At 42.2% G+C, this 11,879-nt stretch overlaps 1 protein-coding gene across 3 annotated transcripts; it reads right to left on the reverse strand.

Moving 5' to 3' along the window:
- Positions 1 to 571: 571 nt before the first annotated feature.
- Positions 572 to 10,530, reverse strand: LOC123085499 (protein SIEL). 3 transcript variants are annotated; one of them, XM_044507141.1, is made up of 11 exons: positions 10,162 to 10,530; positions 9,763 to 10,024; positions 8,646 to 8,959; positions 8,459 to 8,539; positions 7,776 to 8,009; positions 7,503 to 7,694; positions 7,242 to 7,382; positions 6,889 to 6,975; positions 6,732 to 6,779; positions 2,292 to 2,740; positions 572 to 2,196 (listed from the first exon to the last, which is right to left on the reverse strand). In XM_044507141.1, exons 3-11 carry the CDS (start codon positions 8,937 to 8,939, stop codon positions 1,269 to 1,271), a joined length of 2,454 nt encoding a protein of 817 aa, XP_044363076.1. In that variant the 5' UTR covers positions 8,940 to 8,959; positions 9,763 to 10,024; positions 10,162 to 10,530; the 3' UTR covers positions 572 to 1,268. The 3 variants fall into 3 exon arrangements, with proteins under 3 accessions (XP_044363076.1, XP_044363077.1, XP_044363078.1); XM_044507142.1 differs by lacking the exon at positions 6,732 to 6,779; XM_044507143.1 differs by lacking the exons at positions 9,763 to 10,024; positions 10,162 to 10,530 and having other exon boundaries at positions 8,665 to 8,959.
- Between the last annotated feature and the right edge of the window lie 1,349 nt (positions 10,531 to 11,879).

Genomic DNA, 11,879 nt, shown 5'->3' on the forward strand with positions numbered 1-11,879 from the left:
AGCCCGTAACCGCCGCCGGGAAGAGCAGCGCGGCAGGGGACAGCGAGTCCGGCCGCCGGGTGGAGATGCACGAGGCGAAGGCCATCGAGCAGAAGCACCTGTGGGGAGGCCGCCGCCGCAGCGAGGAGTACTATGCCATGCGCCGGGAGGTACTGAGGAGAGACCGTGCCGCCCTCGACGAGATTACGGAGCCGCAATCTGCATGCGCGACGAGGAAGAAGGAAGAAGATCGTATCTGTCCGTTCTGTTCTCGGCTTCTCGCTGACAGGAGATAGATAGAACGACCGACCATGTTCGGTTCGCAGCTTTGTCCTGAGGTTGTAATCAGAGGTTTCGTGTACCAAGGGAATCAATTCTTCTTAGTTCATCATATCCTACTAAACTTTTGTCCATGGTAATCTTTAGCTTTGTCTTGGATATTTTCACCCTTGTCCTCGATCGTCCGCATGGATATTTTCACAAAACAACTTTTTTCTAGGCCAATAACAAAAAATATAGAATCAACTAAGGATTCAGTGGAAATGAACAGATCAACATACGAGATCGCAAGTGCAGTTGATGGGCATGTATATGTACTCCCTCCGTAAAGAAATATAAGAGCAATATAAAAGCGTTGACATCACTAATGTCAAGAAACAAGACACCAGCAGTACTTTCGACAAATAAACACACAGCAAACAAGCCGCTGTCATGCGGCACATCGTATGGTAAGTCCAAATTTACACTAACGGGGAACCTCTCCCAGGCGCAGAAGTGCAGAACTCACATTAGACACACAAATCATACGTGCACAAGGTTAACATTGGCCTCTGCAGCCTCTAATTCAGCAGCCTCATAAAATTCACAGAATTTTCAATTCTTCAGTCATATGCCAAACCCTTGCATATACATACGGCGCGAAGTAAACATACCCTAGCAACAGCAACACATCTTAGTGGTCGGGTAACTGCTTTGTTCCTGCTTACTGCTACCAAAATATCAGCGCAGCCGAATTCTTTATCCAGAGTTCTTGCTAGTACTATATCGGCTATGAGACAACATTCCTTCTGGTCACATGCCATAGAAAAATTCTCGATTCTTAGAGAAAACAACTAATCAGAGTTTGATCTGATGCTACAGTGAAACAACTAATCATATGAAACTCCTCATTAGTCACTACTGGCATCTTAACTGCTTGCGCATATTACTTGATCACAGTTGATGTTAGAACACAATGGTGCACTCGATCAAAGGAGGCATGCTGAAGAACTTGCTGCACATGACCACTATCATTTCGACCATTGCCTTTGCTCGGTATCAGCACTAACAAAGTAGACATCCAATTCATCACATAGTTGGACTACACAATCTCTTGGCCCTCCATGTCCTTCCTGGTGAGTGCCGATACTTCCAAATGGGCATTCAATTACCAAGCATGCCCTCATAACAAATGAACATGCCATTGGGGTAGCATAGAAAGGAATGACTCTGGAGCAGCTCTTCATCTTATCATTGCCCTCAAAACAAGACAAGTCTAAGAAGACATGTTGGACGGACTGACCAGCAACCATGCGGAGCCATATTCTATCATGACTAGAGGTATTGCACAGAGACATGTCAAAGGTCACGCCCACGGGTAATCCATAAACGTATGATAACGGATTTTCAGAATCTGTATCCCGGACTTGCAGCACAGCAGTTGTAGCATTAAGCATTTCAAAATCTCTTGCTGGTTTTAGATCAAAGATATCAAGAAAGGTGCAAATGTTGACAATAGGAGTGCCGTCGATAAAGTTACCATCAAACACTTTCTTAACTTCTTTACTGAAGTTGGAAAGCTCATAGGATCCATCGGCACACAGACCATCAATGTGATTAATTATCCAATGCAACTTATCTAGCACTAATTTTGAACATGTTCCAAACTCAGACAGTCTACATAAAATAGCTAACAAAGCAAACTCCAAGACTTGAACCTCCAGTTCTCTATGCAATCCAGCATAACAACATTTCATCCTTCTCACAGATGTATCCAACTTCTCAAGCAAAATATCAAGTGATGTGGGGCCAAAAGCATGAGAATCATCCAACTGAATGAACCACCATATTTCAACAATGAGCTGTACTGCATCAAGATAGTCGCATACAAAGCTCAAGACCGCACTAGTTGATCCAGAAGAATTTACAGCTAAGATATTGACTTCTTCTTTGCATGTTCTATAATAAAGACAATCAAAAGAAGTTGAAGTAATCACAAACAATAGCATGAAAGATTGGTTGCATGGGAAAGAACGGAATATAATAAGTCATACCTCAGAGTACTTTGAACTTTTCCTATACTGCACGGCTTTATCACAGCCCAGGCTCCTTTAACTGTTTCTAATATGAGCCTTGTCGATTGCATTATCACAACTTCATCTAAGTACTTGGTTGTTTTTCCAGTCGTTTCTACCTGTGCATGAGTTCCTCCCACAGTTTCAACACTGAAACATTCATAATCTCCACCTTCTACAGACACTAACTTCTTTTCCCAAAACTGCATTCCAGCTTGATGATACAAGTAGGATAAGAGTGAATCCTGTTCATCTTCGGCTAGTGCACACGAGATCATCCCAAATAGGGGAATTGCATGTGATAATATAACTGCGGGTATATCCAGTTTTTTGTCTTTATCATCATAAGCAGCCAAGACAGACACCATTAACAATGCTTTGATTCTAGGTTTATCCAAGATCAGCTCTCCATCAGATGCCATATTGATCTATGTCATAGATAATACAGCATCAAGGGATATAACAAAACTTCATAAAAAATCCAAAAGAAATGTTACTATAAATGTAGCAAATGAAGATATTACTCTACCTACGCATAAAAACAAGTCCGAAGTCCTTGTATGTTAAGAATAACAAAAGGCTAAAGTGAGAAAATATGGTTGGTCAGTGGAATTAATATTCAAATTCTTTTCACCAAATTGTTTGCTTATGCTCATTCCTCAAACAGTTGGGCCTAAGGAGGATAAGCAGGAACTTAAATAAAGCTGATTTTAATATGTTAAAAGTTATTTGCAAACCAAGTGTGTGTGCATGGCATGCTGCTAGGTGTTCTTTTTTGCTATTGGATCTAAAGAGAAGTGAGACTGTACCTCACATACTGAACACACCATCTCAGGTCATAATACCCCTAAAGAGAAAGGAAATTACGTGTGCCAGAAATTATTCAATGATAATGCAGTTGAGAAAGACACATCATGTTAATCTGCAAACTGCTGTCGGCATTTCTTTGAATCAGTAAGATCCCTAAACTAGTAGTGTTGTGATGCATCCTCTGTTCATCTGATTTGGCTCGCACTTCACATTGATTTGGGGCAGTTTGAGCACAGAATAATGTAGGCATGTTCCTCACTGACAACCCTGCCTATTGTTTTAATATATTGTAGGCAATGTGATATCTAGACAGACAAACCATTATGATGTGCAAAAGGTGTATGAGGCTATGAGCAAGCAGCGGTGTGTTTCTCCTTACAAGTAGGCTCTGTTTTAGGCTTTTATTGCATAATAGATATGGTTTTGTGATCTATGGTCTTAATTAGAAAAGCATGCTAGCATATGGAAGAATGGATAGTCTATTTGTTGCTCTTACTGATTTGGCTACAAAGAGGAGATCATCTGGAGTGTATCTATCTGCTGTGGACTCAGACACTATCATTATCACCCTACTAACAGATTACCATTTATAGATGATGCTCTATTGGTGATTTTGACTTTTCAAAGGAGTTTCCCTACAAACTCAGTGATTACGTGGCATACATATGCAACTTCTGTTCTGATAGAACTATTTCTCATTTTTCTGTGAATCTACTAGGTACACATCTTGGTTGAACTTCGTGGAATTTTGCAAAATTTGCTTACTGAGTTAGATTGCCCATATCAAGCAAGTTACAGTAATTTATTTGATTTTTTTTACCAATGCTCCATTCTTATAGTATACTAAGATATCCATAGATACTCTTTTCACACACCTTGTGTTCGGTTTATGATATTTGTACTCCACAGAGAAATCTGCATGTCCACGCTTGATATCACCCCCCACCCTGCTGTGACGCTGAGCCACCGATCACGTGGAAGAAGTCAAGAAGAAGGGAGTGAAAGGAGAGACTGGGAGGGGTAGGTTAGAAATGCAAGCCACTTTGATACTTAGATGAAAACATGATGGATTGTTCGCAGACTAATAATTAGCCATCAAAATGGATGTTTCGTTTTGATGCAAACAATGGTTAACATTTGTTTCTTCGTAGAAAGTTTCCTGCAGATTGCAATGCCATTGGTGCCTCTGAAGCTAAATAAATGTACATGAATTGATTTCCATGCTAATGTGAAAATGAGGCATAATCTGCTTACTTTAATGTAGCATGTAGGTCAAAAACAACGTGACTCCTTGATTGGAAGATGTGTCTGTCCAAACTAGTTCCATTACGATGTTATCATAACTTCATTAATACCTACAATTAAAATGTTATCATTATACTTGCGTCTATAAATACATATGTTTGGTCGTTATTATTTAAATCTCAAAAGTTCTTGGTTCATATCCTGCTTGTTTATAGATACGTGACTCTGTATAGAAGTTGTGTCTATATAACATATATGTCTCCCTATGAAATTTGACCATGTGTTTGAATGGACAAGATCTGGTCTACTAAGATAGTATAAGATGGAACAGAAAGAATCTAATTAACAAAGATGAAAATAATTCCATATCTTCTGCAGTTACTGCAGCCCAATCTTCAAGGGATTATTTTTCCAATGTTTGACTATATTGACATATCATTATCTTCTAATATTTTAATTCGAAAATATTGGTTTCTCTCTCTCGATCAGTAGCTGGATGTAGTGTGCAACCTATGTAATAGATATGCTATGTGCAACCTTTGTGATAGACTTGGCTATTCATGTTCCTACAACTATTACTTTTTCTCATCCAGTTGGTAGAGATACAGAAGACCTATAAAATGAGTTGCCATCATGGCTTATACTTAGTACGTGACCATATCCTCGCAAATTTTTGTTTCTTGGCCTTGATGTAAAACTGTAAAAAGTGGCGGGCCAGCCCATGCCCGGTGCAGCTAAAGAGATATTTGGAAAAAGACGACAACCCAAATAAAGAAGATACAATGTTGGAGAAATGGAACACTCTGGTGCACTCTTGAGGAAGGTTTTAAGGGAAGTCAAACAAGAGGAACTATGCTGCTCGCTGCAACAGTATCAAATATCAACCTTCTGAATGATGGAAGACAATGTCTCTTTGACAGCAAGGGGGCCTTTGAGGGGAGGAAGCCTAAGGCTTTGATCTGATGTATTCTACTATTCTCGGAATTTTTGTAGTTGTTTCCATGCTAAACTGTAAGCACCTCTCGTTGTAGAACTCAAGTCTCAGCTCCAATGAAATTTTATCATCTAACGAAAGGAATCTCAGCTGGTGCGATGCCTGCTATACTGTCTACTATGATCTCTATTTTACAAAATAAATGAGCTACCAGGACCGCTCAAACAATCTGCTAACAGTGATCACATGGCAACGCGACCACAAATAATCTGACAGAGTGCGTCAAGCCATGCCTTGGGTATTCTCAAAATCCAAATTTTGGAAAAAAACACGTACCATATTGTGGTCTCAAACTGTGGTTTCAGTCTTACTACCTCCGTACAGGTTTATTGGTCCCCTTTGTAATTTGTGTCAAAGTTTGATCAAAGATTTCATTTAACTAATAAAAATGTTAATGCATGTCAACAAAAATTATATCGTTGGATTCGTATTTGAACATAGTTTTCAATGATATAATTTTTTGTGACATGCATGAATATTTTGTTAGTTTAATCTATGGTCAAAATTTGGCACAAAATACAATGGGGACCAATAAACCAGGACGGAGGTGGTACATTGATAGCAGAAAGTCAAAAAATGGGAATACATTCTCAAATGAGGGAGTATACTTCTTTCCCTCACGAAACCTAGAAAAACAAATGGTAAGAACTTATGATAAACTATGTGTAGTCTTCTAAATGTTGTAGACAAGTGTTAGATATCAGCAAACAACTGTAATGACATTATATATTTTCCGGTCTATAAAAACCTGCAGTAACTCAAATTTGTACTCGCCAAACAATGTTATAGATTTTTCTCCTTTTTGTTTTATTGACTTGCACTTTGTTGACTGTTGCCATCTCAGCTGGAGGGGTAACGTTTCACGCACCAGCCGGTTCACCCAAAAGTCCGAACTAATTGAGAAGGTTGGGCGAACCAGGTATACTTCAACAGGAGGTACCATCTTTTGTCACAGGTTTGGGCATCATCGATATGCACTATCAAGCAACCAAACTTTGATGTTCACATCAGTGCAAAGCCCACATAATCAGGTGTATCTTATAGGATAGGTATTACACAGGGCTTCAAACATTTGACTCATGAGGAGAATGTATATTAATATGATCTTCTAAAAATATATATAAATTAAATATGCTCTTTGCCTTCCAGATTCAGTTGTCCTAAATCAAACTGTAAATATGCAACACATCCTTAAAGTTACTTGGCTAAAAAAGAAATCTACAGTTGGGGTTGAGTAGACTTCATCGTTACAAATTACTTAGCAGCCTGCAAATATAGATGCATTCATTGTTATTATTTAAGGTTGATAGATTGGAATATTCTCAAACTCCATACAACTGACAGAAAATAAGAACATGGGTACACCCTACCGAATTGAGATAGTACCTCCTTTCTAGTATATACCGAACTTGAAAGAACTGTGCAAACAGAAAGAATCAGTGCAGCAGCAATACTGAAAGTGAAAACATACATTTATATAGAACATTAGCATGTAGATAAAATTGGAAGTAAGCAATGGAGAAACACCTCTTTGGCTAAATGTTTGGCTATATTGGCTGAAAAGCTCCCATGATTCTTGCCAATGGAAAACAGAACGCCATATATATCTTGATCCTGCATATAATAAATATGGTCGCAACATAGAAGAAAAGAGTCAGTTACCACAAAATTGAAGTCATAGGCTCAAAGCCTCAAATAATTATAGAGTAAGCAATATTCTATACACTGAATGAAACTCAAATTAACATTTAGCAGGATAATTGAGGCTTTGTGTTACATTGACTACACGAATAATTCATCTAGAAAATGTTCAAGCAAAGATCAGAATTGCAAGGGGAGAGATAATTGTGAAGCATGGTGATTGTTCTGCACTAACATACCTCCGGATTTTTCTCCAGACCTGCAATGAGACCATCAAGTGCAGATTTAAACATTTGAAGTTTAGGCAGATTCACTGACCCTAGGATCTTGCGTGCTGCATTTTGAACTACCACATTGGGATCCATCAATATGCCAAGGAACTGCAAAAGCAACAGGAGGCATAAGATTACCAAATTTAGCATCTAGCACAGTTAACTAAAAATAAAGAACCAATTCATACATCTAGCTTACACGAGATACATTATATTGATAATTAGTACCATGTGCATGTGCTTCTCCTGCATGCTCAAACATCCATATGTTGCAATATCAAACAGCGTCTGCAAAGTTTGCAGTCTAACTGCTTCTGTATCATCATTCATCATGTCCATCAACAAGTCCAAGGCCTTCTGTGCATATTGGTTTGAAAGCTTTGCAAGAGCTCCCAGCGTTTTACATGCAACTGTTCGGACCTGTAGGGAGAACATATAGAACAATAAACAAAAGACACGGGACGTTAAGGGGAATTATGTGGTATAAGAGAATGACCTGACCTGATAAAATTCATCTTCAACCCCATGTGCAAATATGCCAGCAGCACAGGGGGATGATAATTTAGGTGGTAATTTTTTCCCTTTGATGCTAGAGGCACTCCCAGTGTCAGTTTTTATGATCTTCTTAGACAGTGACTGAAGCAAAACACCTTCAGATACTCTCTGCATTTTGGCAAGTGCGTTGAATGCTTCAATTCTTACTTCTGTACACATGTCCCTAGCCATGGAGCTAAGCTGAATAGAGAAGTCCAGAGGGCAAACAAAGCAGTTATCATTACAGTGGTCAGTGGAGTAAAACTTGCTTACAAATATTAAATGCACAAGCATGATTAGATGCATCTTTCTTATTGCGTGCATCACAAACTGCATGTTTCAGTAGTAAATCTCATTTGCCATGAGTACTTTCACCTTGTCAAAAGGATTTCTGGTGATAAGAACAGAAAGGTAAATTGCCGAAAATACAGGTCTTTTCAAGTAAAAAACAAGAACATCGCTCCCAGTATCAGTTATGGGCATGTCGTATAACTATTCATTCCAAACTTTAGTAGCCTGGAATTGACATATAGAAACAGAAGTATTAGGCTAAATAAAAATGTCGGTATCACATTAACATTAGGCCCACACTCAGCTAGTTGATCCTACCGTTCATGAACACCAAATCCAGCGCGAAATGCAAACCATACCTGTAGGAAAACCCGGTCCATTTGGTCACCATCACCACCCAACTCCTTTCTCATGGCAAACTTTTCCGCACAAAGGCCAACCTATCCACCGAAGACAGGAGATCTCCTCAATTCCTCATATGTAACTCTCAAAAGCATACAGTAGCACAAAAGAAAACATAAGTACCCATAAATGACAAAATCTCACCAATCGCACAGCGGCCAACCTGATACCCTCGTCCTCGTCCCTCAGCAATTTCTCCGCGCAAGCGTAGCAACACTCCACAACCCCGCCGCCGGCATTCACCTTCTCGAGGACCGCAGCGAGGCCGCTGAGCGCCTCCGCCCGTGCCAACGGGTAGAGTCCGCTGGCCATCGAGACTAGTGCTCGGATCTCCATCTCAGGGTCAGCGCCTGAGCTACTGGATGCGTGCGGCCCCATAAACCGAGCCCGCTTGGCGACGGATGGGCCGGGTTCGGAAGCGGCGAGGCCCTCGTCCATGAGATTCACGGCCTCATAAGCTTGGAAAGAATTTTGCAAAACCCATATAAGTATATTTCTTGCAAACTAAAACTAATAATCTCTAGCAAATTAAAATTAGAACTGCATGCTGGTCGCATATTACTGTATGATTAAATTTTCAGGTCTTTGTAACTGTTATTCTGATATCAGCACAGACCTGAAAAGAAGTATCAATTTCCATATAGCTGAGAATTTAAAAATTAAATAGCAACAATGCAGCTGTATGGATTGAACTCCTCCTCGAAGTATATATGCATTTAGATTTAGTTACACATGTTCATTCCAGCTAACTTTTATCCAGATTGCTTAGGACATTGTCATCCAAACAGTTGATAGAAAGAATTTAGCGCAATACTACAAAACACAGGAGCTAGCATAGAGTTTTGTAAGGGGCATATCTATGTTTTCTTCTCAACGGTAGTGGCCGCCTAACTTACTTTACAAAATGGACAAGGATAATGGAAGGATGGCCTTGTGCCCTTTATTCATGGAATGGTACTAATCAATACTCATCTACTGCATAAGTTTCTTCATGGTTTTTAAAACTATAATCCTGACATTTTTTTGCCTCCCTAAATCCTAATCCTGTAGGGCAGTGGCGGAGCTAGCATTTGACATCAGGGTGGTCCGACCCCTCAATTTTTTTTTACAAGAAATATGACATGTGGGTGTTCTAATAGTTACCAATATCACATAGAAATAGATCAATATGGTCTTATAAACACACTAAAATTCTCAATTAAGTTTAAGTTTTGCATAAAGAAGCATACATAGTACATACTATATGGACCATAGTACATACCTTGAGAAGCTCGAAAAGACTATGTTTCTCGCCTACGCTTTTGCATTGCCATGAAAGTAGCAACTATATGGTCACATTCGACATAGACACTGTTGGTTCTTGAGTTTGCTCTTCAATCACAACCAAAAATACACACAAGTTCTCCGGCTTGCTCTTCGGCCACATCTTACATATTCATTGCCTTCTTCTTCTTCCCTATCTTCATAGCTTCTCTCTTAGAAAGAGAAACAATGTCTCCGGCCCTCTTCATTCTTCAAAAATTCTGCAATAAAATTTAGTTTCTATCAATAAAGCAAATTGAGGCAGAAATGATGTGCAAAATTATGTATGTGTTCATCAATTCATGATAGCATAGTGCAAAAAAGCAAACCCTAAGTCAAAAATAGGGGGATTCGGTACCTTAAATTGATTTGCACACTTGTTGCGATGCTGCCGCCGGATGGCCGGAGACTGGCTGGTGAGCGGCACCGACGGCGACGGGCATCGGCTTTGCAGGGAGGGCAGAGGGGGCGGAGGCAGGGGCGGGCGGGCGGCAGGGCCAGGCGGCCGCGGCTCGGGACAAGGGCAGGGCAGCGGCGCGGGGGAGCGGTGGAGCCGAGGGGCAGGGGTGCCGGGCGGGAAGGGGAGGCGGCCTGGGCTCGGGCCGGCGACCGGCGAGGCCGTGAGGAACGGCGGCGCCGCGGAGGTGAGGGCGTCGGTCGTCGGGACGAGGGCGTCCTCTGGCTCGATGTGGAAGGTCGTGGCCTCGTGGGCTGTGGCTGAACGAGGGCTGGTCGCAGCGGGAGAGGTAAGTATTATTGGGCCATCTTTTTTTTTGGCCCAGTTAAATATCCATAGGTATATAGGCTGCTCCAAAATCCCCGGGTGGACCGCGGCCCACCCTGGCCACCCTATAGCTCCGCCCCTGTTGTAGGGCATTGCTGTCTGCTACATGGTCTAAATGAGCACAGGCCTTGTGATTGCTGAGATCAACCGTAGAATCAAAAGAATATAAGATCACAAGTTCGTCGGTGTATTGGCAGAGGACCTACCAGCGGTGGTGGAACTGGACTGCCGCGGCGCCGACGGTGGTGCCCCTTGTGCCTTCTCCATGCGAGAACGGCCGACAGCGTGCTGCAGGTAGGCCGCGGAGGGGTGGACCGGGAGGGGGCGAGCAGAACCTGGCAGTAGGCGGCGTAGAGGAGCAGGAGGCCACGAGGAATGGGGCAGGGCCGCGGCGGCGGAGGGGATCTCGAGAGGGCTGCGGCGGAGGACAAGACGCCCGCGAAGTGCGGAGAGGGAGGAGATGGCCGCGACGCAGGAGGCGCAGGCAGGGAGAGGGTGCGGCGCAAGACGGCAGGAGATAGCGGGAGGACGAAGGAGTAGGGATGGCTTCCGCAAATCCGCCGCGCTGGCTTCCGGCTCCTCGTGCAGAAGCAGAACTACGGGTGTTTTTTTAGGGGGTAAAACCAAATTATTCATCAAAAGCCACAATTTGTGGGATACAAGCAGGGTTATGGGGTTGGCCCAACCAAACGTGGCGCCCCGACCCTCTACTAAGAGAAAACTTGGCTAATTTATGTGCTTCCATATTGGTTGCACAGCCTTCAAAAGTAAAAGTACAATTAAAGGGAGATGATCTACAGTTGATTCCATGAACAACTGCTCCGTTCTTCCCCATACTTCTTCTTCCAATGTCAGAGATAGCCTGTTTTGAATCTGATGCAATCACCATGTTCTGAATGTTGAGATCTTCCGCCAGAGCAAGAGCTTCTCTACATGCTATTGTTTCCAAGATCAGGGGGTCCTCCAAACCTGATATGACCAACGATGAGCTTCCCATATAGTTTCCCAAGTGATCGCGGCAAATTGCAGAGGCAGAACCACCTCTGCCAGCTCGGACCCCCGCGTCAACATGAATTTTAGCAAACCCAACTGGGGGTGCCTTCGGTCGAGCGACCGGTGCTTGCCTTGCAGCTCCCGGCGCGCTAGTGGGTCGTTGCGTTGACAGGATGGTGAGTTCTGAGATAAAGTTCTTGATGAAGGAATTGGTGGCTTGCGGTGTTTGGAAAAACTGCTCATGGATGGCTTCCCTTCGTGCTGTCTATATGGCCCAAAGTGTGACTGCCGTTAGAACA

This window comes from Triticum aestivum, chromosome 4A (assembly GCF_018294505.1).
Source record: "Triticum aestivum cultivar Chinese Spring chromosome 4A, IWGSC CS RefSeq v2.1, whole genome shotgun sequence".
Taxonomy (NCBI): Eukaryota; Viridiplantae; Streptophyta; class Magnoliopsida; order Poales; family Poaceae; genus Triticum; species Triticum aestivum.

Bases quoted from the DNA above. Each gene is read 5' to 3' on its own strand.
- LOC123085499 (XM_044507141.1), bottom strand. From the start codon at position 8,939: ATGGACGAGGGCCTCGCCGCTTCCGAACCCGGCCCATCCGTCGCCAAG. The intron at 6,976-7,241 runs GTATGTTAGTGC...TATTATATGCAG, and splicing joins GTCTGGAGAAAAATCCGGAG to GATCAAGATATATATGGCGT. The intron at 2,741-6,731 runs GTAGGGTGTACC...TCTATGACATAG, and splicing joins GGAGGTACTATCTCAATTCG to ATCAATATGGCATCTGATGG.